This window comes from Heteronotia binoei, chromosome 18 (genome assembly GCF_032191835.1).
Source record: "Heteronotia binoei isolate CCM8104 ecotype False Entrance Well chromosome 18, APGP_CSIRO_Hbin_v1, whole genome shotgun sequence".
NCBI classification, from domain to species: Eukaryota; Metazoa; Chordata; class Lepidosauria; order Squamata; family Gekkonidae; genus Heteronotia; species Heteronotia binoei.
In genome coordinates, this window is record NC_083240.1 from 33,731,154 (window position 1) to 33,752,894 (window position 21,741).

A 21,741-nucleotide genomic window follows, 5' to 3' on the forward strand; every position below is an offset into this window, starting at 1 on the left:
TTGGGAAGCTGTAATCTGAAGCCTGTGGGCTGGCAGGCGGGGGCAGCAGCACAGACAGATGTGGCCCCAGAACAGCAGCATTGCACTCTTCCCCTGCCGTTCTCTCCTCTCGCGCAGGCTGGGCAAGAAGAACTACGGAGGCAGCACACAGGTAGGGAGCGAGCTCAGCGGAGCAAGCCGGATTCCTTCCTGCATGTTTGGTGGCTGCAGGGCAAAGGGGGCTATAGGCAGGTATGCCTGGAGACTTCCTAGAATGGCACAGCAGGAACGATAATACTGGACGGGGTGCCACATTAGTTCTTAGCAGCAAAATAAAACAGGAGTCCAGTGGCACCTTAAAGGTTAATGGGAAATTAGACTATTTATTGAGTCAGACATTACTTCATCAGAGCCAGTTTGGTGTAGCGGTTAAGCGTGCGGATTCTTATCTGGGAGAACTGGGTTTGATTCCCCACTCCTCCACTTGCACCTGCTGCAATCGACTCACAGAAGCGTTTGGTGGAATAAGTGGCCTTGGGTCAGCCACAGCTCTTGTAGGAGTTATCCTTGAAAGGGCAGCTGCTGTGAGAGCCTTCTCTACTCCTCCCACCTCACAGGGTGTCTGTTGTGAGGGGAGAAGATAAAGGAGATTGTAAGCCGCTCTTGAGTCTCTGATTTAGAGAGAAGGGAGGGGTATAAATCTGCACTCTTCTTCTTCTTCAGACATTACTTCATCAGGTGCATTGAAGCGTACGCTTGTTTGGCAGATACAGAACAAAGTTAGAGGCCAGTGGCACCTTTAAGACCAACAAAGTTTTATTCAAAGTATAAGCTGTCATGTGCATGCACACATCTTCAGATTAATGTGTTCGGCTGCTTTGGACCAACATGGCTACTAACCTGAATGTATCTAGGCAGGCAGAGTTGTCCTAAAAACTGCAGACAAAACCCACAAACTGGCTTCTCTTTGTAACCTTGCCCCCCCATGCCCATCCTTCTGTTATTTGGAGTTTTTAGTATGTTGTCTGAGCTATGTGCATGCATCTCGTGAAATGAGCATCGACTCACAGAAGCGTATGGTGGAATAAGTGTTATTCACCCTTAAGGTGCTGGCAGTGGACTCCTGCTTTATAGTGAGCCCATCTGAAAAGGCAGGTGTGCAGAAGCATCTCCGGGGGCAGTGGAGTGGGGATGACCAAAATGGGTGTTCTCCAAGGTGAGGCAGAGCATTCATTTTTCTTCCTGCCGCCCCCTCTGGTTTCCCACTTAGGCCATCTCTGCAACAGCAAAATAAGTTTTAGTCACTTGAGAGGAAATATACCAGAGTCCAGAGTGGGGTCTAGATGCTCTTTATCAGCTCCTGCAGCTCCCTGGAATAGGCAGTTTTCCCCTTTTGCACTCCGACAAGTCTGTAGTGCATTATGCACATAATGGCAATTTCAGCTTGCAGAACTCCACCATGGTCCACCTTTCCAATCGGAACCTGCAGTCAGCCAAAAACCTCCAACTGGGAAACGCCATCTATCCCCCAGCTGCTGGCTCATCAGGTCCCTTCAGCATCCGAGTTCCTTGTCTGCTACGACCTCTTGATGTATCTTCACAGAGCTTTTGAGAGCTCAGAAAGCCCCCATTCCAGGACTCATCCAAATTCTGGCTAAAATATAGGTCTTTTCTGTGGTTTTTCTCCTGGGCTGCATGCTTTAGAGTTGTGCTAAGCAGATCCAGATGTTTAGAAACTTTGATCCTCAGTGAGGCTTCCGCAGAGCTTCTTGGCAATCCCTGAGAATTCTGAACCTGGCAACAATGGCCAAGCCAGGGCATCCAACCTCCTTTCTGAGGCCCCCTTCTCCAGAATGGAGTGTGGCTGGGATCAGAACACGCTGGTAACTGTTTGCAATTGGGCTAAGCATAATAGACACCCCGCTCCCATTTTTGCATGCGTTCTGTAGGCTATGCTTTCTAGATGGCTCTTCCGGCGCGAATGGAAAAAGAGTCTCTCTTCCAGCAGCCAATTTCTTCCTCCTTTTTAAAATGCCTTCTCGAGATGCTAAACTTTTTTTTTTCATGGTGCAAAGAGACATTTCTAAGAGGGGAATTAAAGCTGGTGGCAGGAAGATCATTAACACTGCCTTTCCTGGACCTCTGGGCGTCTGGCTGGCTGCATTAATTGTAGGAGAGTGTTGCAGCTGAAACTGACAGACTAACCTGCTAATTTGACTGCCCCAGCTGTTGGGATTGCCTTCCCTTTAATTCTAGGCTTGGAAGAACGTAACTGCTGTTTCCACACAGCCCCTTTGGCGCCAGCTTTCAGTGATATAGCAAACATGGCTGCTGGGGTTACGGTCTGTCCTTTGGACTGGATATAACAGTCCAAAGTTCCTTTGCAAACAGCAGGGAGAAGTTAACCCAGAGATCTGCCAAACTGCCATGCTGGTTTCTTTCTCACAGAGGTCTCATCCAAGTTAATTTACTCTCCTAAACACAGTGGCTCAGCTCTTCAAAAGCCCATTAAAGCCCATGACTACACTGGAGATCAGGTACTCAACGTTGCGGGGGTGGGGAGAGGTGCTAATGGCATGACTCCATAAATTGCTGCAGAACAGGGCTCCCCAACATGGTGCTCGTGGGCACCCTGTTGCCTACCGACTTTTCCTGGTGCCCACTGAATGCTTTTAGGAAGTGGGCAGGACTAGGTGGAGCTTTTCCCCAGCAGGGCTTCTGATTGGCTACTTAACAGACATTCTGTTAAGTAGATCCTCTGCTGGAAATGCTGGCGAGTTAATGTTTTCTATAGGATCTCCATCCCTGACATGTTGTGGTTGGTTTAGCCTACCGCAGCAACCAATTTGTGATTGGTTCTGCCTCCTGTGGCAGCCATTTTGTGTTTGCGACTGTTATGTCTTGAAACATAAGCGGATGTACCGCATGGCGATCGCTACAGAGGCAACCCCACGGGTCCCCGGATGTAGCTCGCCCATCAAGATCTGTGGCGGGAAGTTTGACTGACCAGGATTGGACTGGTCAGACTGGGGGGCAATTCCGGGTAATGTATATAAGCGGGGCCGGGGCCCGGCCCGCGTGTTTCCTCTCTTGTAATGTACCACCGAATAAAGCATGTTGCCTTCAACCCGTCTCGCAACTCAGTACATTACAGTGACCATCGCCCTTTTTCAGAATTCCAAAATTCTGAAAAAAGATTGGGGGACCCCTGCTGTAGGAGCTAGTTGTGCATCTCCAGCACAAGCCAGCAAGGCTCCAAGGGGGAGGGAGATATGAGCCAAAGAACACAAGCCATGATTACTGCCCTCTTCTTCATCCAGAGTTTGGAAGACAGACAACTCAGCTGGAAACCTTTTTGGTTGTTCATGGTGCTTGGAATTCCTACAGGGCTCTGTGAACAAAGCAGCCTATAATCTTGATCTTGCCTCCTTAGAATGTGACAGTTCCTGGTTCTGTCCATGTACCTGTGCAGCAGAGGCTCAGATGAAGTCAAATTTGAGACAAGTCTTAGAGACCATCTGTTCCAACCAGTGTTCCCACTAAGCTGCAGAGTCCTGTGAGCAAAAATTCTGCTTTGTGAGCTACTGGCATTAGAGTTGTGAGTTACTGCAAAAAATTATTGTGTTCTGGGGTCATCTTTCCTGAGTCAAGACAAAAATCTGTGAGCTGGAAGCTAAAAATCTGTGAGCCAGCTCACGCTAACTCAGCTTACAGGGAACACTGGTTCCAACCCTCTGCTCAAAGTACAAAATCCAAAGATTCCTGACAGTCAAGACCGAAGACCTACATCAAAGGGCAGTTGCCACCCCCATCCCCCAGTAACTGGTTCCATCGTTGAATCCCTCTCACTGATGGGAAGTTTCTCCTAAAATTCAACCAAAATGTCCCCTCCTAAAATTGAAAATAATTGATATTCTCCTTGGGAACAGGCCTTCTGGTACTTCAAGAGGTCTCCTCTTCATCTTCTCTTCCCCAGGCTAAACATATCCTATTCTTTTAACCTTTCCTCACAGGTCTTGTTTTCCAAACCCAGAAGCATCTTTGGCACCTTCCTCTGAACCTCTTCCAGTTTGTTCTCCTCTTTCGTAAAGACAGACAACCAAGAAGGGACAGAGTATATTCCAGATGATGTCTGACTAGCACATCATTGAGGGCAACTGCTATCCCTCATGACCGGGCAGCTGTGTTTGTATTAACACAGCACAAAATTATATTAGCCTTTTCTGCAGCTGCATCACACCGCTGACTTGTCCAACTCGTGCTTGGTCGCAAGCCCGAGATCCTTTTTAATGTGCTCTACTGCCAAGTCAAGTTTCCCACGTGTTTTTTGCCTACATGCAGAACTTTGCATTTGTCTCCATAGAATTTATTTTTGTTACTTTCAGCCAAGCTTTCCAAATCAATATCATTATGGATTTGATTGCTGTCCTCCCAGCTATTCATCCCAGTTTTGTATCATCAGCAAAAGGTATTAAATGATTTTGAATCAAAAGAACCAGTTAGCTGCATAAACCTCAGACATCTCCTGCCCCTCAGAGCTGGGCATAGTAGACCTGGTCCAACTGCTGTAACACCAAAAACCAAACTCTGAAACCTTCACGATTGGGCACCAAGTTATTTAAAATAGCCTCTGATTAAGGAAAACACAAGGAGGGTCTCCCTTTTCAAGAAAGCTCCCCCCCCCCCTCTTCCCCTTTAGAGGAAAGGCTTTTTAACAAAGGCTGTTATTCTTCATTGTTCACTGGACTTATTTTATCTTTTCGGCCATATTTGGCATTAGATGTTTTGTTGTTCAGCGCTCTGATTTTTTTATAAGAATGGTTTAAAAATATGTACTTTATTGATTCTGCTGGCCCAGGAGCGAGAGGAGAGCAGCATCTGCAAAGCCCCAAAACCTGAACCCTTTTGCCCTGAATCTTTTTTCCTTTGCAACACCAAAGGTATAGAAGTTGTATTTTAAACTTTGCAAAGCTTCGATGTCTTCGCAAAGCTGAGTTCTCTGAATCTCTGCCAGATGTCCTTTTTTCACTGGAGTGCACATTGTACCAGCTGCAGAAAAGAGCTGGGGATTGTCGCTGAAGTGACCTTTATCCATTCTTGCCCCTTCAGGCACCATGCAGGGGTTGATGGTTCTTCTGTGTCTGGGACTCCTCACTGCCTCCTGCAGAAGCCAGGACTTGGGGACTGAGCAGGTGAGTAGCTTATAGGACAGGTGGGGAGGTTTTAAGAAACACTTTGAATTTCAACCTCCATCCTGCAGGTTGCAACATTTCAAAGGTCATATTGGGCTTCACTTACATAAGGCTTCCAATCTCCAGGTGGTGGCTGGAGATCTTCTAGGATTACAACTGATCTCCAGGCAACAGCAATCAGTTCACCTGGATAAAATGACATTAAACCCCACTGTAGTCCCTCCCTTGCCTTAAATCCTGCCTTCCTCCAGCTCCCCCCCACCCCAATCTCCAGATATTTCCCAACCTGGAGCTAGCAACTCTACTAGGGTTGCCAAGTCTAATTCAGAAAATATCTGGGGACTTTGGGGGTGGAGCCAGGAGACTTTGGGGCAGCCAGACTTTCCCATTTCCAAAATAAATGAATAAAAATACAGCACTGCAGTTCACCTGAATTGTCATCATTTCCTCATCCCCCAATAGCTGCAATTTTAGTAAATGAAAGTGTAAACGCACAAAAAGCAGCCAAAATGCACAAAGTTTGCAAGCTCACATTTTTGTGGTCTCACTGGGGCTTTACTCACAGGAACTGCTGTTCTTCAGCCTAACACAGGCAACAAAAGAGAGAGAGGTGGCGTTTTCCTCTATCCCATAAACAGGCTCCTATACAAAGACTCTGAAAACAATGCAAAAGAAGCACAGAGACACACGATTACTGCCTCCCCTACAAAGACTTCTGAAAAGTACTCTCTCTCTCTCTCACTGGGTCTGGTTCCTCCACAAGGACATCTGACAATTATGGGGCTACGCTGCTCTCTCTCTCACACATGTACATACTCCTGCTTGTAAAACGAAAGCAAAACAAAGGGAGGCTCTGCTTCTGACCCTTTCCCATGAAGTACTTCCTGCTCAACTTTAAAGGTGCACACACATACACAAAGAGGCATTTTAAAATGGGACCTGTTTGCAGGTTTCTTAACCTACGGGAGATCTAAAGATACCGGTGGCTGTTGGGGCATGGCTTCCCCCCGCCGGCCAGCTGGCTGGGAGCAGGGAGGAAGCCTGTAAAACCTGGGGATCCCCTGCTGGGACCTGGGGATCGGGAAGCCTAAACCCTACTGTCCTAGGATGTGGAGAACTGGGATGAGGCCTCCTACATAGTCTACTCCTACATAGTCTACTCCCCTTTGTACTTTGGGACTAACCTAGAGCAGGGGTGTCAAACCTGCGGCCCGGGGTCGAATCAGGCCCCTGGAGGGCTTTTGCCAGGCCTGCCAGCAAGTCGTTTTCTTTCTCCCTCTCTTGCTTCCTTCGGTTATCAGAGACTGTTAAATAAAATATTGCAAGAGTGCTAATCTTTCAGACATGTTTTATTTAAAACTTTAAAAAAAATCTTTACTTTTGTTTGTCTGTGTCCTTATATCTCCGCTATCTGACATTACATTTTATTTTATGACACGCATGGCCTGGCCCAACAAGGTCTCCTTGATGTCAGATCCGGCCCTCATAACAAATGAGTTCGACAGCCCTGACCTAGAGTCTCCCCACTGGCCCTGGAGGGCTTGGAAAACAAATCCCCCCCTTCATTACTGCCCCAACCATCAAGCCATGTGTGCGTAGAGTGTCATCAGGTCACTTACTTACGGCGATCCCTGCAAGGGGCTTTCAAGGCAATAGGGTTGCCAAGTCCAATTCCAGAAATATCTGGGGACTTTGGGGGTGGAGCCAGGAGACTTTGGGGGTGGAGCCAGGAGACACTGGGGTGGAGCTAGGAGCAAGGGTGTGACAAGCACAATTGAACTCCAAAGGGAGTTCTGTCCATCACAATTAAAGGAACCTCACAACTTTTTAAATGCCTTCCTTCCCTCCACCCTCCCCTTCTCCGATTCCACCCCAGAGGCGGAGCAGAGCGGGCGCCGCCGCCGCGCTGCTGCCGCCTCTTCCCCGCCCCACTGCAGCCGCTCCTTCGAGATGGGCCCAGCCTGAACCCATCTCAGAGGAGCAGCCACGGTGAAGCGGAGAAAAGGCGGCAGCGCAGCAGCGTCGCCCACCCCGCTCTGCCTCCGAGGCGAAACCAGAGAGGGGGAGGGTGGAGGCAGGCCAGGAGCGCGGCAAGCTGCGGATCCGGGTCCTAGAAGGACCCAGACTCGCGGCCCGCCACACTCCTGGCCCGCCCCCCTCTGACTCCACCTCAGAGGCAGAGCGGGCGATGCCGCCGCCGCCCCCTCCCAGCTGCTCCTCCGAGATGGGCCCAGCCTGAGCCCATCTCGGAGGAGCAGGCACGGTGAAGCGGAGAAGAGGTGGCAGCCGCGCAGCGGCGTCGCCCGCTCCGAGATGGGGCGGCTCGCCACGCTCCTTGGTGCCGTTTCCCCCCTTCCCCCCGCTTCCGTTTTTTTGGGGAGCGGGCGAAGAGGCTGGAAATCCTGGGTTTCCCCGCCAGGGCGGGAGGGTTGGGAAACCTACAAGGCAAGCAAGAAGGAGAGGTGGCTGGCAATGGGCTTCTACTGCAGAGCAATGTCCCCTCTAAGCTGTAGAGTCTTGTGAGCAAAAATTCTACTTTGTGAGCTACTGTCATTAAAGTGGTGAGCTACTGACATTCAAAGTTGTGAGCTACTGCATAAACTAGTGTGCTCTGGAGTAATCTTTCCTGAGCTAAGACAAAAATGTGTGAGCTGGAGGCTAAAGATCTGTGAGCTAGCTCATGCTAACTCAGCTTAGAGGGAACACTGCTGCAGAGTCTTCCTTGGAGGTCTCCCATCCAAGCACCAACCCCGCTTAGCGTCCGTGATTTGACCAGGTCAGGCTGTACCGTGCTGCCTCCCCTCCCATCATCAGACCATACTAAAAAAGCAATTCTGTGCCCCAAAGGAACCTGCCAATCCAGATGCTGATAATGCTGGGGGAGCCGAGGAAGAGGACGACCCCTTTTACAAGGTGCCCGTGAACAAGCTGGCAGCCTCCATCTCCAACTTCGGCTACAACCTTTACCGTCAGAGATCCAGCCAGATGCCCACCGCCAATGTCCTCCTGTCGCCCTTCAGCATTGCTACAGCCCTCTCAGGCCTGTCGCTGGGTGAGCTCGTGGTCTCTTCTGGTTCCATCTTGCTCCAACGTTGCTCAAGGGGGGGAAGAGGAAAATCTCACTGGCTTTTCTTTGTCGTTGGCAGGTGCGGGAGAACAAACGGAAACCCTCATTGCTCGTGCTCTCTTCTACGACCTGCTCGACAAGGCGGAGGTCCACAGCACCTATCGGAGTCTCCTGGCCAGCCTTGCCGTCCCCGCCAAAGGCCTGAAGAGTGCCTCTCGCCTCATCATGGAGAGAAGTAAAGCTTGGTGCCTGTGTTCCACAGGAGTGAGGGCTGTTTGGGGAGGCCATAAGGAATAATGTTCCAAGTGCTAGCGGATTCTGGCTTATGGGCGAAATCATCCAAAAGGGCCCTTGGGAATTCTCCCTATAAGAATATTTGTTTCGACAAAATTTCATAGCAGATTGTGGGTTAATCAGGTAGCCCAGGTGGCACTGGAGTCCAAACAACTGGCATAGTAGCCAAGGGGCACAGGCCCAGCTACCGGAGAGTAAGAACCTCAGACACACAGGTCACTTATCATTGCAGTTTGCCTTTCCTTCTTTGCACAGCAAACCCCACTATACCTGTTTTAAAGCGAGAGGGCCTCTTATTGCAAACGTTGCTCAGGTTCAGATAAGGACATTAATTGCGTGCTCCCCATATGATATGATTGCCAACTCCAGGTTGGGACACTCCTGGAAATTTGGAGCCTGGAGAAAGTGGGGTCTGGGAAGGGAAAGGACCTCAGTGGGATATAATGTTACAGAGTCCACCCTCCAAAGCAGCCATTTTCTTCAGGGGAACTGATATATGTAGTATGGAAATCAGTTGTAATTCCAGGGGAAATAGCTATTTGGAAGCCTGGGGCGGGTGGTTCTCCATCAAGGCAGCAAGATGGAAGCTTCTGCATCTCTTCCACATCTATGGGGTGGTTTTGCCCCACAGATTTAGAGCTTTTTCTCCAGACATTGGTTGGAGAGGGGTTGTGGCTCAGTGGTAAAGCCTCTGCTTGGCATGCAGGAGATCCCAGGTTCAATTTCTGGCATCTCCATTCAAAAAGAATCAGGAAATAGGTAATGTGAAAGACCTCTACCCGAGACCTTGGAGAAACACTGCCAGTGAGCAAACAGTACCGACTTTGATGGACAGATGGTCCAATTCAGTATAAATCAGCTACATATTTGTTCAGTGGCCTACACATATATGAGCTTTCTGGTCTTTGGCAGGACTGAGAATGAAAATTGGATTTGTCAATGAGCTAGAGAAATCTTACGGATTCCGGCCTAGAGTACTGACAGGAAACAGTCGCGTGGACCTGCAAGAGGCTAACAACTGGGTGCAGCGGCAGACCAATGGGAAAGTTACTAGGTTCTTGCAGGAGATCCCCACTGGACTCAAGATCCTTCTCCTTGGAGCAGCATACTTCAAAGGTAAGAGAGAGGGAGGGAGAGCTGAGAGAGGGAGGGAGAGCACCCAGGAAAAGGAGAAGATCCAGCAGTGACGCTGTTTGGAACAGGTTTTTTTAAAAAGGATTTGTTTTGTACTTGCTTGCAGAAACCTTCAGGACATTCACAGAAACATTTGCAATCAACTATATCATGCATATTAACATTTGGGGGCAGAGGGAGACGGAAGACAAGAATAAGTTGAATAGCCTTATCCAGGGCTTTTTTTTCTGTAGCAGGAACTCCTTTACATATTAGGCCCCACCCCTATGATGAAGCCAACCCTCCAAGAGCTTACAGTAGGCCCTATAATAAGAGCTCTGTAAGCTCTTGGAGGATTGGCTACATCAGGGGTGTGTGGCCTAATATGCAAAGGAGTTCCTGCTACAAAAAAAGCCCCGGTCTTATCACGGTGCAATGCCAAAGGAAAGGAGGGGGAAGCCACACTTTGTAAGATAAGAGAGCATGTTCTATGACCAGTATATTGAGAAGTACGTTGAAAATATGATCATAATGAATAATATTAATAAATGAACAAATAAAAAAATTAAGTCCTGACCAATACCCCCTCTAAGCTGTGGAGACTTGTAAGCAAGAATTCTATTTCATGAGCTACTGGCATTAAAGCTGTGAGCTACTGCTCTGGGGCCAATTTTTTTCTAAGCTAAGAAAAAATGTGCGAGACAGAGGCTAAAAAACAGTGAGCTAGCTCACACTAAGAGGGAACACTGGTCCAGGCCCAGTTATACAACAAATGGCCTTCACTTCTTAAGAAAGTAGCTTGCATAGGTTTAACTTTTGTTTTGTCTCATGTTGTGTTATTACTTATGAAATGATCCCACATTCTGACAGTCAGTTTTCATAGTGCTGGGAATGTTTACATCTTCACTGAACTAGTTTTGAGTTATTTCAGCTTAATAAAATTTAATTGTTCTTCTGGTAATTCAGAAGGGTTATTTCAGGGTCTTTTGTATCTGATGGTGCATTCTGTGCATTGGAGAACCCTATGCCAGTATGTCTGGACCTTAGGATACAACCATTAGACAAGAAAGACACCGCACAATTAATATAGCACAAACATGCATTTGCTTGAGACCAACACAGAGTTTGTTTGGCTTCAGCTGCAATTAGCCAATCCCTCTGAACTCTTTAACGTCAGTGCGTCTGGAGTTCAACAAGGGAGAGGATTGCCATTTTGCAACTAAATTGTTCCTTTAAAATTTGTTCCCAAGCCTTCATGTCCTTTGTTTCCCTTTCCAAAGGTCATCTCCTTGTACACAAAATAAGGAGAGGGCTCCTTTGAAGTGGGCAGTTCTATTTAAAACTGGATTCTCTAAAGCAGTCTGCTGGTCTCTCAATGGTTTCTGCTAAACTAAGGACTGATACCAGTGTGCAGGAGGAACACACAGAAACGCAGTTCCGGATGGCTCAGTGTCAGGCCTAGTATGCAAATGAGTTCCTGCTGGACCTTTTCTTTAAAAACATTGTCTGAAACAATGGTGATGCCAGGGGGTGTGGCCTAATATGCAAATGAGTTCCTGCTGGACCTTTTCCTACAAAAAAAGCCCTGCCAGCACTGTAAGTGTGAACAATCATACCAGGGCACATTCAAGCCTTGCCTTTTTGCTGAAATCTCTGCTTTTGACAGTACCTTCCTGTTATGTCTGATTTTTAAAAAAATTACTGGTCTAGGTGCCAGGCTCAAACAAGGGCGATTTATAGGCAGAGGTGCCCACTATGCTGCATGCTGACATGCAGTCTGCCAAGTGTTTTCAGAAAAAGGTGGGGCTGGCAAGGCTTCTGATTGGCCACTGGAGACTTCTGTAACAAATGCATTCTAGGAAACTGGCGAAAAACCCTTAACAAAAAAAAAGCCTCCTTCCCCTTCTGAACAGGGAAATGGGAGACCAGATTTGACTCCAGATTGACTAGGCCGCAGGACTTCCATTTGGATGAGGACAGGACCGTGAGCATCCCCATGATGGCTTGCTCAAACGCCCTCGTGAAATATGGCTTTGACTCTGAGCTCAACTGCAAGGTCAGTATCGGAAGAGGAGCCCCTCCTTCCCCACCTGCCCCCTGACTGCCCCACAGGAAGGTTGGAGGGGTCTGTCTGTCACTCTCCACCCCCAGCGCCGACAAATCCATGAGAAGCAGCACAAAACCCACCCTGGTCTGTATTCAGAGCATCATTTCAAAGTCTTTTGCAGTCCTTGTCTCTTCCTCCTCCTTGACTTGACTTTCTTGCCCCCTTTAAGGCATTTCCATGGACAAGATCCTGTGATGCTCTCGCCCACCTAAGGTCATGCATAGAACCTTGGCCAGGATTTGAACGTGAGCCCCCGAATCAAGGCCAACACTGGCTACGTGCTCTGTAAAAAGGGTCCATGTGTTGCCTAAGCACTTGGACTCCATGCCATGGTGTCTCCCCCCCAACCTCCTTCCTCATCACTACAACAGCTAAAACTGGCCAAGGGGCTTTCCCTAAACGGGGATTAGACAGATTCATGGAGGATAGGACTGTGAATGGCTACCAGACGTGGTGACTGAGGGAAGCCTCCATATCCAGAGGCAGTAAACCTCTGAATCCCAGTGCCAGGCGGCAACATCAGGGGAAGGCCTCAGCCTCCATACCCTGTTGTTGGTCCTCCAGAGTAACCGGTTGGTCACTGTGTGAGACAGGATGCTAGGCTCTTATGTTAATTCCTGCCCCCTGGTGCTGGGCAGAGGTGTGGGAAGCACCACTTTTAGTGGCTTCTCCCAGAATTCCAAAGTTCTAGTCAGAAAAGCTTCTGGAAAGGAAGCAAAAGCTTCTCTAGCTGAAGTGTCAAATGAGAATGACAATCTGGCTAGTTGTGATAAGGCTGTTTGGGATTTACACGGCCTTTTGATTTCCAGAGAAGGCCAGCTTCATCCACTGGTTCCGAAAGAGGAGCATAATTAAAGACCAAGAGTGGGATTTGTAAATTGGATGTTATGAATAGAGATGGCAGTGTTCAGCAAGGGTAGGCTTTTCAGGGTTTCCGCTGGCACTGGCAGCTGCTCCGTGGAGACAGAAGAGGCAGGGCGACTGTTCTAAGGGAGGGCTGAGGCAGCATTTAAACTACCCTCAAGCCTTCTAGGAACCAAAACTGCACCCACCGGTCACTCCCCCACCCCTCATTTTTCAAGGAGCTGCATCTAAATACCAACCACACCAGAAACTCCTCTTTTTTGGGTAAGCATGCCTTTCTGCAGGCTGGACGGAGGGATTCCCCTCTTGCCCAAGCATTTTCCAAACCATTTACCATTACAAGTAGGGTTGACAGATCTGGGTTGAGAAATACTTAGCAATTTGGGGGGTGGAATCTGAGAAGAGCAGGGTTTGGTGAGAGGAGGTACCTCAACAGGGTACAATACCATTGAATTCACCCTCCAAAGCAGCCATTTTCTGCAGAGCAACCCATCTCAGTTGTCTGTAGATCGGTTGTATTCCCAGATCTCCAGAACCCATCTGGAGGTTGGCAACCAAAAACCACAAGGTAGATGAGTCATGGAAAGCAAATCATGACAAAAAGTTCATGCTGCTACGAGCCTCTTAGGGCTGATTGGGTGGGATACTTGAGGTCACTGGAGGATTGACCCCTTTGGAATTTCAGTGCCTGACCTTGTGCTTTCTCCGACTCCCACCCCAGATTGCCCAGTTGCCCCTGGAGGGGAGTGTCAGTGCCGTGTTCTTTCTGCCCCAAAGCGTGACCCAGAATATGACGCTGATTGAAGAGAGCCTCACCTCGGAGTTTGTCCATGACATCAACAAGCAGCTGAAGTCCATCTGCGTGGATCTGCGCATGCCGCGGCTCAAGCTGGCTTCGGAGGTGACCCTGGCCGACACTTTCCAGGAAATGCGTACGTACTTGGCACAGGTCTCTGGTGGGGCGGAGTTTGTACCTGCACTGCCATCATGCTTGGCCGGTCCAGATCTGCTCTGCTGCTAATTGGATGCTCTAGAGCAGGGCCAGCCAATGACAGCCAGGCTGATGGAATGGTCCCAGTGACTAGACTCCCAGGGGTGCTCTCGGGCCTGGGGATGGCCATCTCTTTGGTGTTTGTATCTGGTGTCCACTTATCAGAGGGATGCTGCCTCTGAACACACTTGCAGTAATCAGGACATCATGAACATCTTAGTTTAAGTCAGAACACTAGGAGCACACAACGTCCTGTGCAAACCTCTTCTACATCTGCTGACCCTGAACTTACTGTCAGTCTGTTTCATTAGAAGGCTGGGGTGGATGTGTAGAAGCCTGGGTGGGTGTGATGGTATTGGAAGAACAGAGAAGATGATATTAGATTTATATCTCGCCCTATACACTGAATCTCAGAGCGGTCACAATCTTCTTTTACCTTTCCCCACACACAACAGGCACCCTGTGAGCAATGTTCCCTCTAAGCTGTTAGTGTGAGCTAGCTCACAGATTTTTAGCCTCCAGATCACACATTATTGTCTTCGTTCAGGAAAAGTGGACCCAGAGCACAATAATTTATGCGGTAGCTCACAATTTTAATGCCAGTAACTCACAGCTTTAATACCAGTAGCTCACAAAGTAGAATTTTTGCTCACAAGACTCTGCAGTTTAGAGGGAACATTGTCTGTGAGGTAGGTGGGGCTGAGAAAGCTCTCACAGCAGCTGCCCTTTCAAGGACAACCTCTGCTATGGCTGACCCAAGGCCATTCCAGCAGTTGTAAGTGGAGGAGTGGGGAATCAAACCCAGTTTTACCAGATAAAAGTCTGTGCACATAACCACTACACCAAACTGGCTCTCGACAAGGCTTCTCTTAGCATCACCCACCCACACCCAAATAGAGGACAAGGCTTCTCTTAGCATCACCCACACGAAGTCACTGTCCACAAAATGGCAGTTTTCTTCTGATTGACAGCTGTCTTCCCAGGAACCTCTCCAGTTCCTTCTCTCATTTGCTACTCCTCTGCTGGGAGCACTAGAGATGTAGCCTAGCTCCTGCTCTGTTCTAACCCATCTTTTCTTTGCAGGGCTCGAGGCGCTCTTTGAGACCCCCGACTTCAGCAAGATCGCTGCTAAGCCCCTCAAGCTCTCCCACGTGCAGCACAAAGCCAGCCTGGAAGTGAATGAAGAAGGGGTTGGATCAGCAACCCCGCCACAGGCGGAGACTCCCTGCCCAAGCTTCCACATAGACTACCACTTGGACAGACCGTTCTTGGTGGTGGTCCAGGACAATGAGACAGGAGCTCTTCTCTTCATTGGGAAAATCCTTGACCCCAGAGGCACTTAGGGCCCCCCACCCTCCACCACAGCGGCCCACCTGGGAAGCGGGCAGATAGTTCTCCGTATGCATTCCGTGCCCCAGAGGCACCATGCCTGACGTGCTGCAATAAAATGGCTTTTTGCTTTAGACGCGCCCCAAGATCAATTCGCTTCTTGGGCCAGAACCATCTTTTACTTTGCCTTGGTACCTTGTAGCTGATAGGATAGCTGTCCAAAAAGTAGACAATAGGGTGTACATGAGTGTGGGTATGGGCAACAATTCTCTTTATTTTGTTGTGTCTTTTGCATCACCTGTAGCATCCAGAGTGACCTTAAGGGCAATAAATGCAACATTCTCTACCAAATCCCAAGGGTGCACCAGTGTCCAATGGGCCAGGATCTGTGTGCATGCATGCAGGCACATAGCCTTTCAGTAGCTGTCCCTTGTACGTTGCAGGGTATGTGTGATTTATTTATTTATTAGACTTATATCCTGCCGTCCCCGTTGACTCAGGCTCAGGGCGGGATATAAGTCTTTGCCACTGCCAATGATTTGCTGCCAGAAGGGGAGGCAACCCCAAAATGAAAACCAGCACCTGCAGTCTCCCATTCATGGCATAGTTTCTTCTGGTTGACAGATGATCATAGAGTCTAAAAGATACCTTCTAGTCTTCTGATTGGGGGAACTCAGCCTCCAACCCCGAGAGTCAGACTATCCCATGGCTGTTGCTGCAAAAATGGTCCCCCAACCCTTCCAAGCCACCCAACTAAGTGCTCAGGGTACCACCAGTTCTGTGAGCATAACAGACTCCACCCCCCCCCCCCCACATCCCATCTTCCAGTTGTCATCCTCCACATATCTGAAGGCTGCAGTCGTCACTGTTCTTGAGGAAACTCTGTGGCTTCTGGGAACAAACAAAGGAATGTGGTGTTTTGCCATGCAGCATCACAGTGACTGCCTGGTGTCTCTTTTTGATGTGATTCTCTCTTTGAGTCCACGTGCAACAGCGTATCTGCCCTAAGAATTGACAAGGGGTGTGTGTGTCCCACTCCTGCTCCATTCCCTGGGCTGAGCCTTAATGCATGGTGTGCAGGTTTCCCGGCGATGACCATGACCTTCCAGATGCAACAAAGGCATACAGCGCTTCTTCGAGGAAGGCTTTCATCATGTGCAGCTCTTGGACCTGGGAGTTCTGAAGACCCAAATGCACAGACAGGATCCTTTCAGCCTTCTCAACAACGGTTAGGGCTTCTGGCACGGCACGTCTAGTCAGAAAAGGAGGTAGCGTTGAGATCTCCAGGGGACAGGCAGGGAAACACTTCCCTTCTGCAGGACCCCAAAAAGGGCTATGAACACCCTTTTTAGCAGGAAAAAAGGTATTGTGGTGTTTCAAAAGGAGCCCAGGAAGCCTGCTTGTGGGGTAGAGAGGGGACATCTGAACCACAAGGCTGCTTGTGCATTTCTCAGCCGACCATGGCGGCTGCTTTCACTTTGAGAAGAGCTCAAGTCCTGTGCCCATGTGTGTAAGGCATGGACCACACCAGAGTGAGAAAAGCCTGGGCACATGGAGGTGCCTTCTATTGATTCAGGCACTTAGTCCATCGAGGTCAATGCTGTCAACTCAGACTGACAGTGTCTCCAGGCAGAGGTCTTTCTGGTCACCTATGACATCATCCTTTTAACGAGATGCCAGGGAGTGAACCTGGGACCTTCTGCATGCCAGGCAGATGTTATCCCACTAAGCCATGGCCCTTCCCCTAGAACTGTAACTGCTTTCTATTCAAACTGACAGCGGCTCTCCAGCTTCTCAAGCAGAAGCCTTTCACATCACCCACCAGTTGATCCTGCAGATGCTGGGGATTGAACCTGGGACCTTCTGCATGCTCCCTCTACACAATGTACTGAGATGTGTGTGTGTGGGGGGGAGTGCTTACCCATTAAAGAGGACTTGTGCCAACTTGAAGAGCTCCTGACCCACTTCCACGCTGGAGGGCCCATAACGGGCTTCTACGGCCTGTATGCTGCTACGCAGGTGCCCTGCTGCCGTCTGCCATTTCCCTGGCAAAGAGAAATAAATGGCTGGTCATTGTGCCAAGGGGTATACTAAAAATGGGGGGAGGGAAGGAAGAGGGTATTGTTTTTAAAACCAAAATGAAGAAGGAAAACCACTCAGACCAAATTAATAACAGACATGAAAATGTAGACTTTCAGTTGTCAAATATTAAGTATGATGCATATACGTGTGAGAGCAAACAAAACTGTTCTAGGTTTACAGATTCATGGATGGGGCTTGAACTGGTGATTGGCTAATCAGGGTTATGGACGGTGAGTTAGCACTGTCAACTCTGCAAGGCATCAGTGAAGGCCAGCAAGTCCTTCCTGGAGATCAGGAGGAAAGAGACAATAAACAGCCGATATCACCAAGTGCCGTCAAGTCACATCTGACTTATGGTGACCCCTTGTGGGGGTTTCAAGGCAAGAAATGTAGAGGTTGTTTATCATTGCCTGCCCCTGCATAGCAACTCTGGTCTTCCTTGGTGGTCTCCTATCCAAGTAATAATTGGGGCCAGCCCTGCTTAGCTTTCAAGTTTTGGCTAGTCTGGCTGCTGCTAGCATAACAATGGACTTGCATAAATGTTGCGATGCAGCTGCAGGGTTTGGGTCACCCCATCTTAGAGCACGTATCATAGAGTTGGAAGTTGTAAAGTTATCTAGGGGGAAAAAAAGGGGGTCGTAGGATGGGGAGAGTGGACAGAAGTTTTTCTCCTCATATAAGATAAGAGTTGGCTTTTATATCCCGCTTTTCTGTTACCTTAAGGAGTCTCAACGTGGCTTACAAGCCTATTCCCTTCCTCTCCCTACTACAGGTATCTTGTGAAGTAAGATGGAACTGAGAGAGTTCTCAGAGAACTGTGACTGGCCCAAGGTCACCCAGCAGGCTTTGTGTGGAGGAGTGGGGGATCAAACCCAGTTCTTCAGATCAGAGTCCACCGCTCTTAACCACTACCCTACACTGGCTCTCAAGAGTAGGTTTTTATATCCGACTTTTCTATACTCTAAAGAGTCTCAAAGTGGCTTACAATCACCTTCTCTTCCTCTCCCCACAGCAGGCACCTTGCGAGACAGGTGGGCCTGAGAGTGTTCTGAGAGAACTTGCATAAATGTTGCGACGCAGCACTTATGCAAGGTCACCCAGCTGGCTGCATGTAAAGGAGGAATAGGGAATCAACCTGGTTCTCCAGATTAGAGTCCACCGCTCTTAACCACTACACCATGCTGGCTCATATAACAGTAGAAACCTAAGGTGCCCCATGAAACTGAGTGGTCTGATCTAGCATAGTTGTGGGTTTTTTTTAATAATCCGAGATGTATTTAAAGCTGGCTTGGAAGGCAGAATATACTCAGAACCTGCCATGTTAAGCTCTAGTCCAACATTTACCCAGGGCCGCGTATGCTTTTGCCAAGTGATCCTCTATCTCGCCCACCATCAAGTGCTCTGGACAGAGGAATCTTTGAGCTTCTGACCTGCATCTCAGCAGCAGCTTCAGTGATTGATCTGCCAATGCAACAAACACAAAGTCAATGTCCGTCCCAGACACTGCTCCCCATTCCGCTGCAACAGGGACAGTGAAGCTGGGTTCCATTTCAGCTCCTTCCTCTCCATCACCAAGAGTCTTTGCTCTCCATTCGTGCACAGAAGTCCAGTAGGTGAATTCTTCATTTAGAGATGATACAAACAAGGCTGAATATGATGCAGCTTACTGGACCACTACACATGTCAGCGTAGCAGACACTGGAGTTCACTGGAACTCTTAGAAAAAGGAGCAAAGTTGAGGTATATGTAGAGTGCATGCTGGGTTATGCATCAGAAAGATTGTCTGAATTCATAACGCAGCACCACCCATCAAGCAGTGATCATTACGGGGTGGAAACTAGTCAAGGGGTCAAAATTACTGATCTTACTGGCCAAAATTTTTAAAAAGACTGGTCAAATACTGGCCACAAAGTCTGACAAATTACTAAACAATTTAATTTCAGCCTATTGATAAATTAGCATTTTAAAAGTGAAACTGGGACTTCATTTAAAATTATTATTATCTAGCCTCCGCCATCCCCACAGCCAGCCATTGCACACCTATTTATTGGAAAAAAATTGTATGATGATAGGACAATGTTTTCATTACTGTACAAAATTTAAGGCAGGTCATGACCAATGTTCCCAATAGAATTTCTTGTGAGCAAAAATTCTACTTTGTGAGCTACTGGCAGTAAAGTTGTGAGCTACTGCAGAAATTATTGTACTCTGGGGTCATCCTTCCTGAGCCAAGACAAAAATGTCTGAGCTGGAGGCTAAAAACCTGTGAGCTAGCTCATTCTAACTCAGAGGGAACGCTGGTCATGACTAACCCCTGCATATTGCTGACAAGGTGATGGCTGAGACAAGCCTACACTAAGGAAACCTTCACAGCAAGAGAAAGATTTGACTCAAGGGCCTTCTGGATCACAGCTGCCCTATCAAGTGCCTGGAAATGCCACTTGCCTGCCTGTTTAGCTAACCTTTAGCTTATTACTGGACAGCCTTTCATTACAGTGATGATCTATCTGTATTCAGCTTGCAAAGTCCAATACTGTCCACCAGTGCACCTCATGAAAATTCTTGTTACTCATCTAAAAGCAGGTCAACAGGGAGCAGCATCCCCAGTGACCCTTACCTGGTTGGCCCATTTCAAGCATGTCCTGGGCCGTCTTGGTCATTTGCCGGAGTTCCCACAACTGATGCTGCAAGTCGTCTTCATAGATCAGCGCTTTGCAGGCCTCACAGCACAGGAGCCTATTCTCCTCCTACAGAAGTCCACATGACGATCAGTGCCACTCATGCAACCGCGCAGCTCGTTAATGGGCTTACTTCACTGCCCACGATGCATTTGTTACATAAATATTTTGACTGAAACAGTCCACAGGATGGCTAACAAATAACAGAACAATTAAAACTGACAATTGTAAATGAAAAGAAAATTAAACAGTAGCCTAGACAATTAAAACTAAGAATGACGCTACACGGGCAGAAATATCAGTGAAACTTGCCAGTTATGTTTTTATTCAAAGGCGAAGTTTGCATTGTGGTATCTTTGAGAAGCAGTGACATGAATTTCCTTGAGGAGGATTACTGGTGCCACTATTGAGAAGGCTATGTTGCTTATTAATATGGTCGAAATGTCAGGTGTTTGATGTTCATATTTGAACATCATATGTTGGGAGGGACAGTGGCTCACTGGTAGAGCATCTGCTTGGGAAGCAGAAGGTCCCAGGTTCAATCCCTGGCATCTCCAAAAAAGGGTCCAGGCAAATAGGTGTGAAAAACCTCAGCTTGAGACCCTGGAGAGCTGCTGCCAGTCTGAGAAGACAATACTGACTTTGATGGACCAAGGGTCTGATTCAGTATAAGGCAGCTTCATATGTTCATATGTTCATATTAGTGTAAATGATCCCTTAATTATCCTGGCATTGAAATGGTCAGGATTGCAACGGTGAAAACCACCACTCTGAATTGTGCCTGAGAACAAACCGATGGCCAATAAGGGTGACTAAGAACTGGCATAATGATTCATATGGTTTATTATTCCACTTAACAACATGGCCGGACCAGAGGGATGTCCTAGATTTCTTCAAAGGCAGAGCCTTGTGATACATCACACAGTAGTTTAAGTTGTAACTAAAGAAACGTCACACTTCATCATTCTACTCTCAAAAAGGGCAAAGGTTGCAATCCAGCTGAAGCACACATTTCTAACCACTCCCTCCGGTTGCATGCACAAACTGTGGGCCTGGACAGGGAAGGCTTTCTGTCTCTCCCCGTATTAAAATATGCATTCCAAATTAACAGCTGCCTTCAGAAGGAATACTGAAAATGGTTCCAATTGGCTGGGGCCATTGTTGGTTTCTTCAGAAACCGTCTCACCGTAGCCTCTTGTACTGTCCGCAACCCACTTGGTCCCTGTTATACCATGCCTTCCCAAACTAAGGCAGTCTCATGCCTTCCCAAACTGACAGCTCCACAAAGTGGAAAGGTCATCTCCAGCCTATCTCATGCCAAAAGAAGAAGAAAAAGAAGACAGGATCTCCATGCGGAAAAGAAAAATTCTGCAAAAGAATGCAGATTTATACCCCGCCCTTCTCCCTGAATCAGAGACTCAGAGTGGCTTACAATCTCCTATATCTTCTCCCCCCACAACAGACACCCTATGAGGTAGGTGGGGCTGAGGGGGCTATCACAGCAGCTGCCTTTTCAAAGACAGCTCTGCGAGAGCTTTGGCTAACCCAAGGCCATTCCAGCGGCTGTAAGTGGAGGAGTGGGGAATGAAACCTGGTTCTCCCAGATTAGAGTTTGCACACTTAACCACTACACCAAACTGGCTCTCACAGCTCTGCTCACTCGCAGCTCTGTTCACTCTCATGTGACGTCTTAGCTGAAGCTAACAAAAGGTAACAGCACTGCTGGAGCATTAGGGTTTTGCTTTCTTTAACAGACCAGCATGATTACTTATATTTTTTTCCACTTCACAGCAACTTTTCCTTCCATCAGAGCCACTCACACTTTGCCCCCTTTGCTTTAGGCAAGGATCCTAAGAGACCTGGGTGTGAATCTCCACTTCTGCCACAGAAGCTCACTGGGTTACTATGGTCTCTTTGCAAACTCTCTGCCACGGCTACATCACAGGGGTTTTGTTGTGGGAAACTGGAGGAGGGGAAAACAATATTCTAAGCTGCTTTGAGCCCCAATTGGGCAGAAAAGCGGAATACAAATAAATAAATGCAAA

At 48.1% G+C, this 21,741-nt stretch overlaps 2 protein-coding genes across 2 annotated transcripts in view; one reads left to right on the plus strand and one right to left on the minus strand.

Annotated features, from left to right (window-relative positions):
• On the plus strand, window positions 1-15,287 carry SERPINF1 (serpin family F member 1). Its single transcript, XM_060259537.1, has 8 exons — window positions 1-151; window positions 5,089-5,171; window positions 8,019-8,223; window positions 8,318-8,473; window positions 9,445-9,648; window positions 11,559-11,701; window positions 13,338-13,548; window positions 14,691-15,287. Exons 2-8 carry the CDS (start codon window positions 5,094-5,096, stop codon window positions 14,948-14,950), a joined length of 1,257 nt encoding a protein of 418 aa, XP_060115520.1. The 5' UTR covers window positions 1-151; window positions 5,089-5,093; the 3' UTR covers window positions 14,951-15,287.
• The window catches only part of SMYD4 (SET and MYND domain containing 4), a 19,095-nt gene continuing 12,538 nt past the window's right edge, over window positions 15,185-21,741 (minus strand). The window contains exons 7-10 of the mRNA XM_060259538.1: window positions 19,636-19,765; window positions 18,363-18,479; window positions 16,858-16,981; window positions 15,185-16,188 (exon numbers count right to left, since the gene is read on the minus strand). Coding sequence (XP_060115521.1) covers window positions 15,999-16,188; window positions 16,858-16,981; window positions 18,363-18,479; window positions 19,636-19,765 — 561 coding nt within the window. The 3' untranslated portion in view covers window positions 15,185-15,998. The remainder of the gene's footprint in view (window positions 16,189-16,857; window positions 16,982-18,362; window positions 18,480-19,635; window positions 19,766-21,741) is intronic.

Excerpts from the sequence above, each read along its gene's own strand:
- SERPINF1 (XM_060259537.1), top strand. The coding sequence starts at position 5,094 with ATGCAGGGGTTGATGGTTCTTCTGTGTCTGGGACTCCTCACTGCCTCC. Across the intron at positions 8,474-9,444 it reads TCGCCTCATCATGGAGAGAA|GACTGAGAATGAAAATTGGA; the intron begins GTAAAGCTTGGT and ends GGTCTTTGGCAG. Across the intron at positions 13,549-14,690 it reads CGACACTTTCCAGGAAATGC|GGCTCGAGGCGCTCTTTGAG; the intron begins GTACGTACTTGG and ends TTTTCTTTGCAG.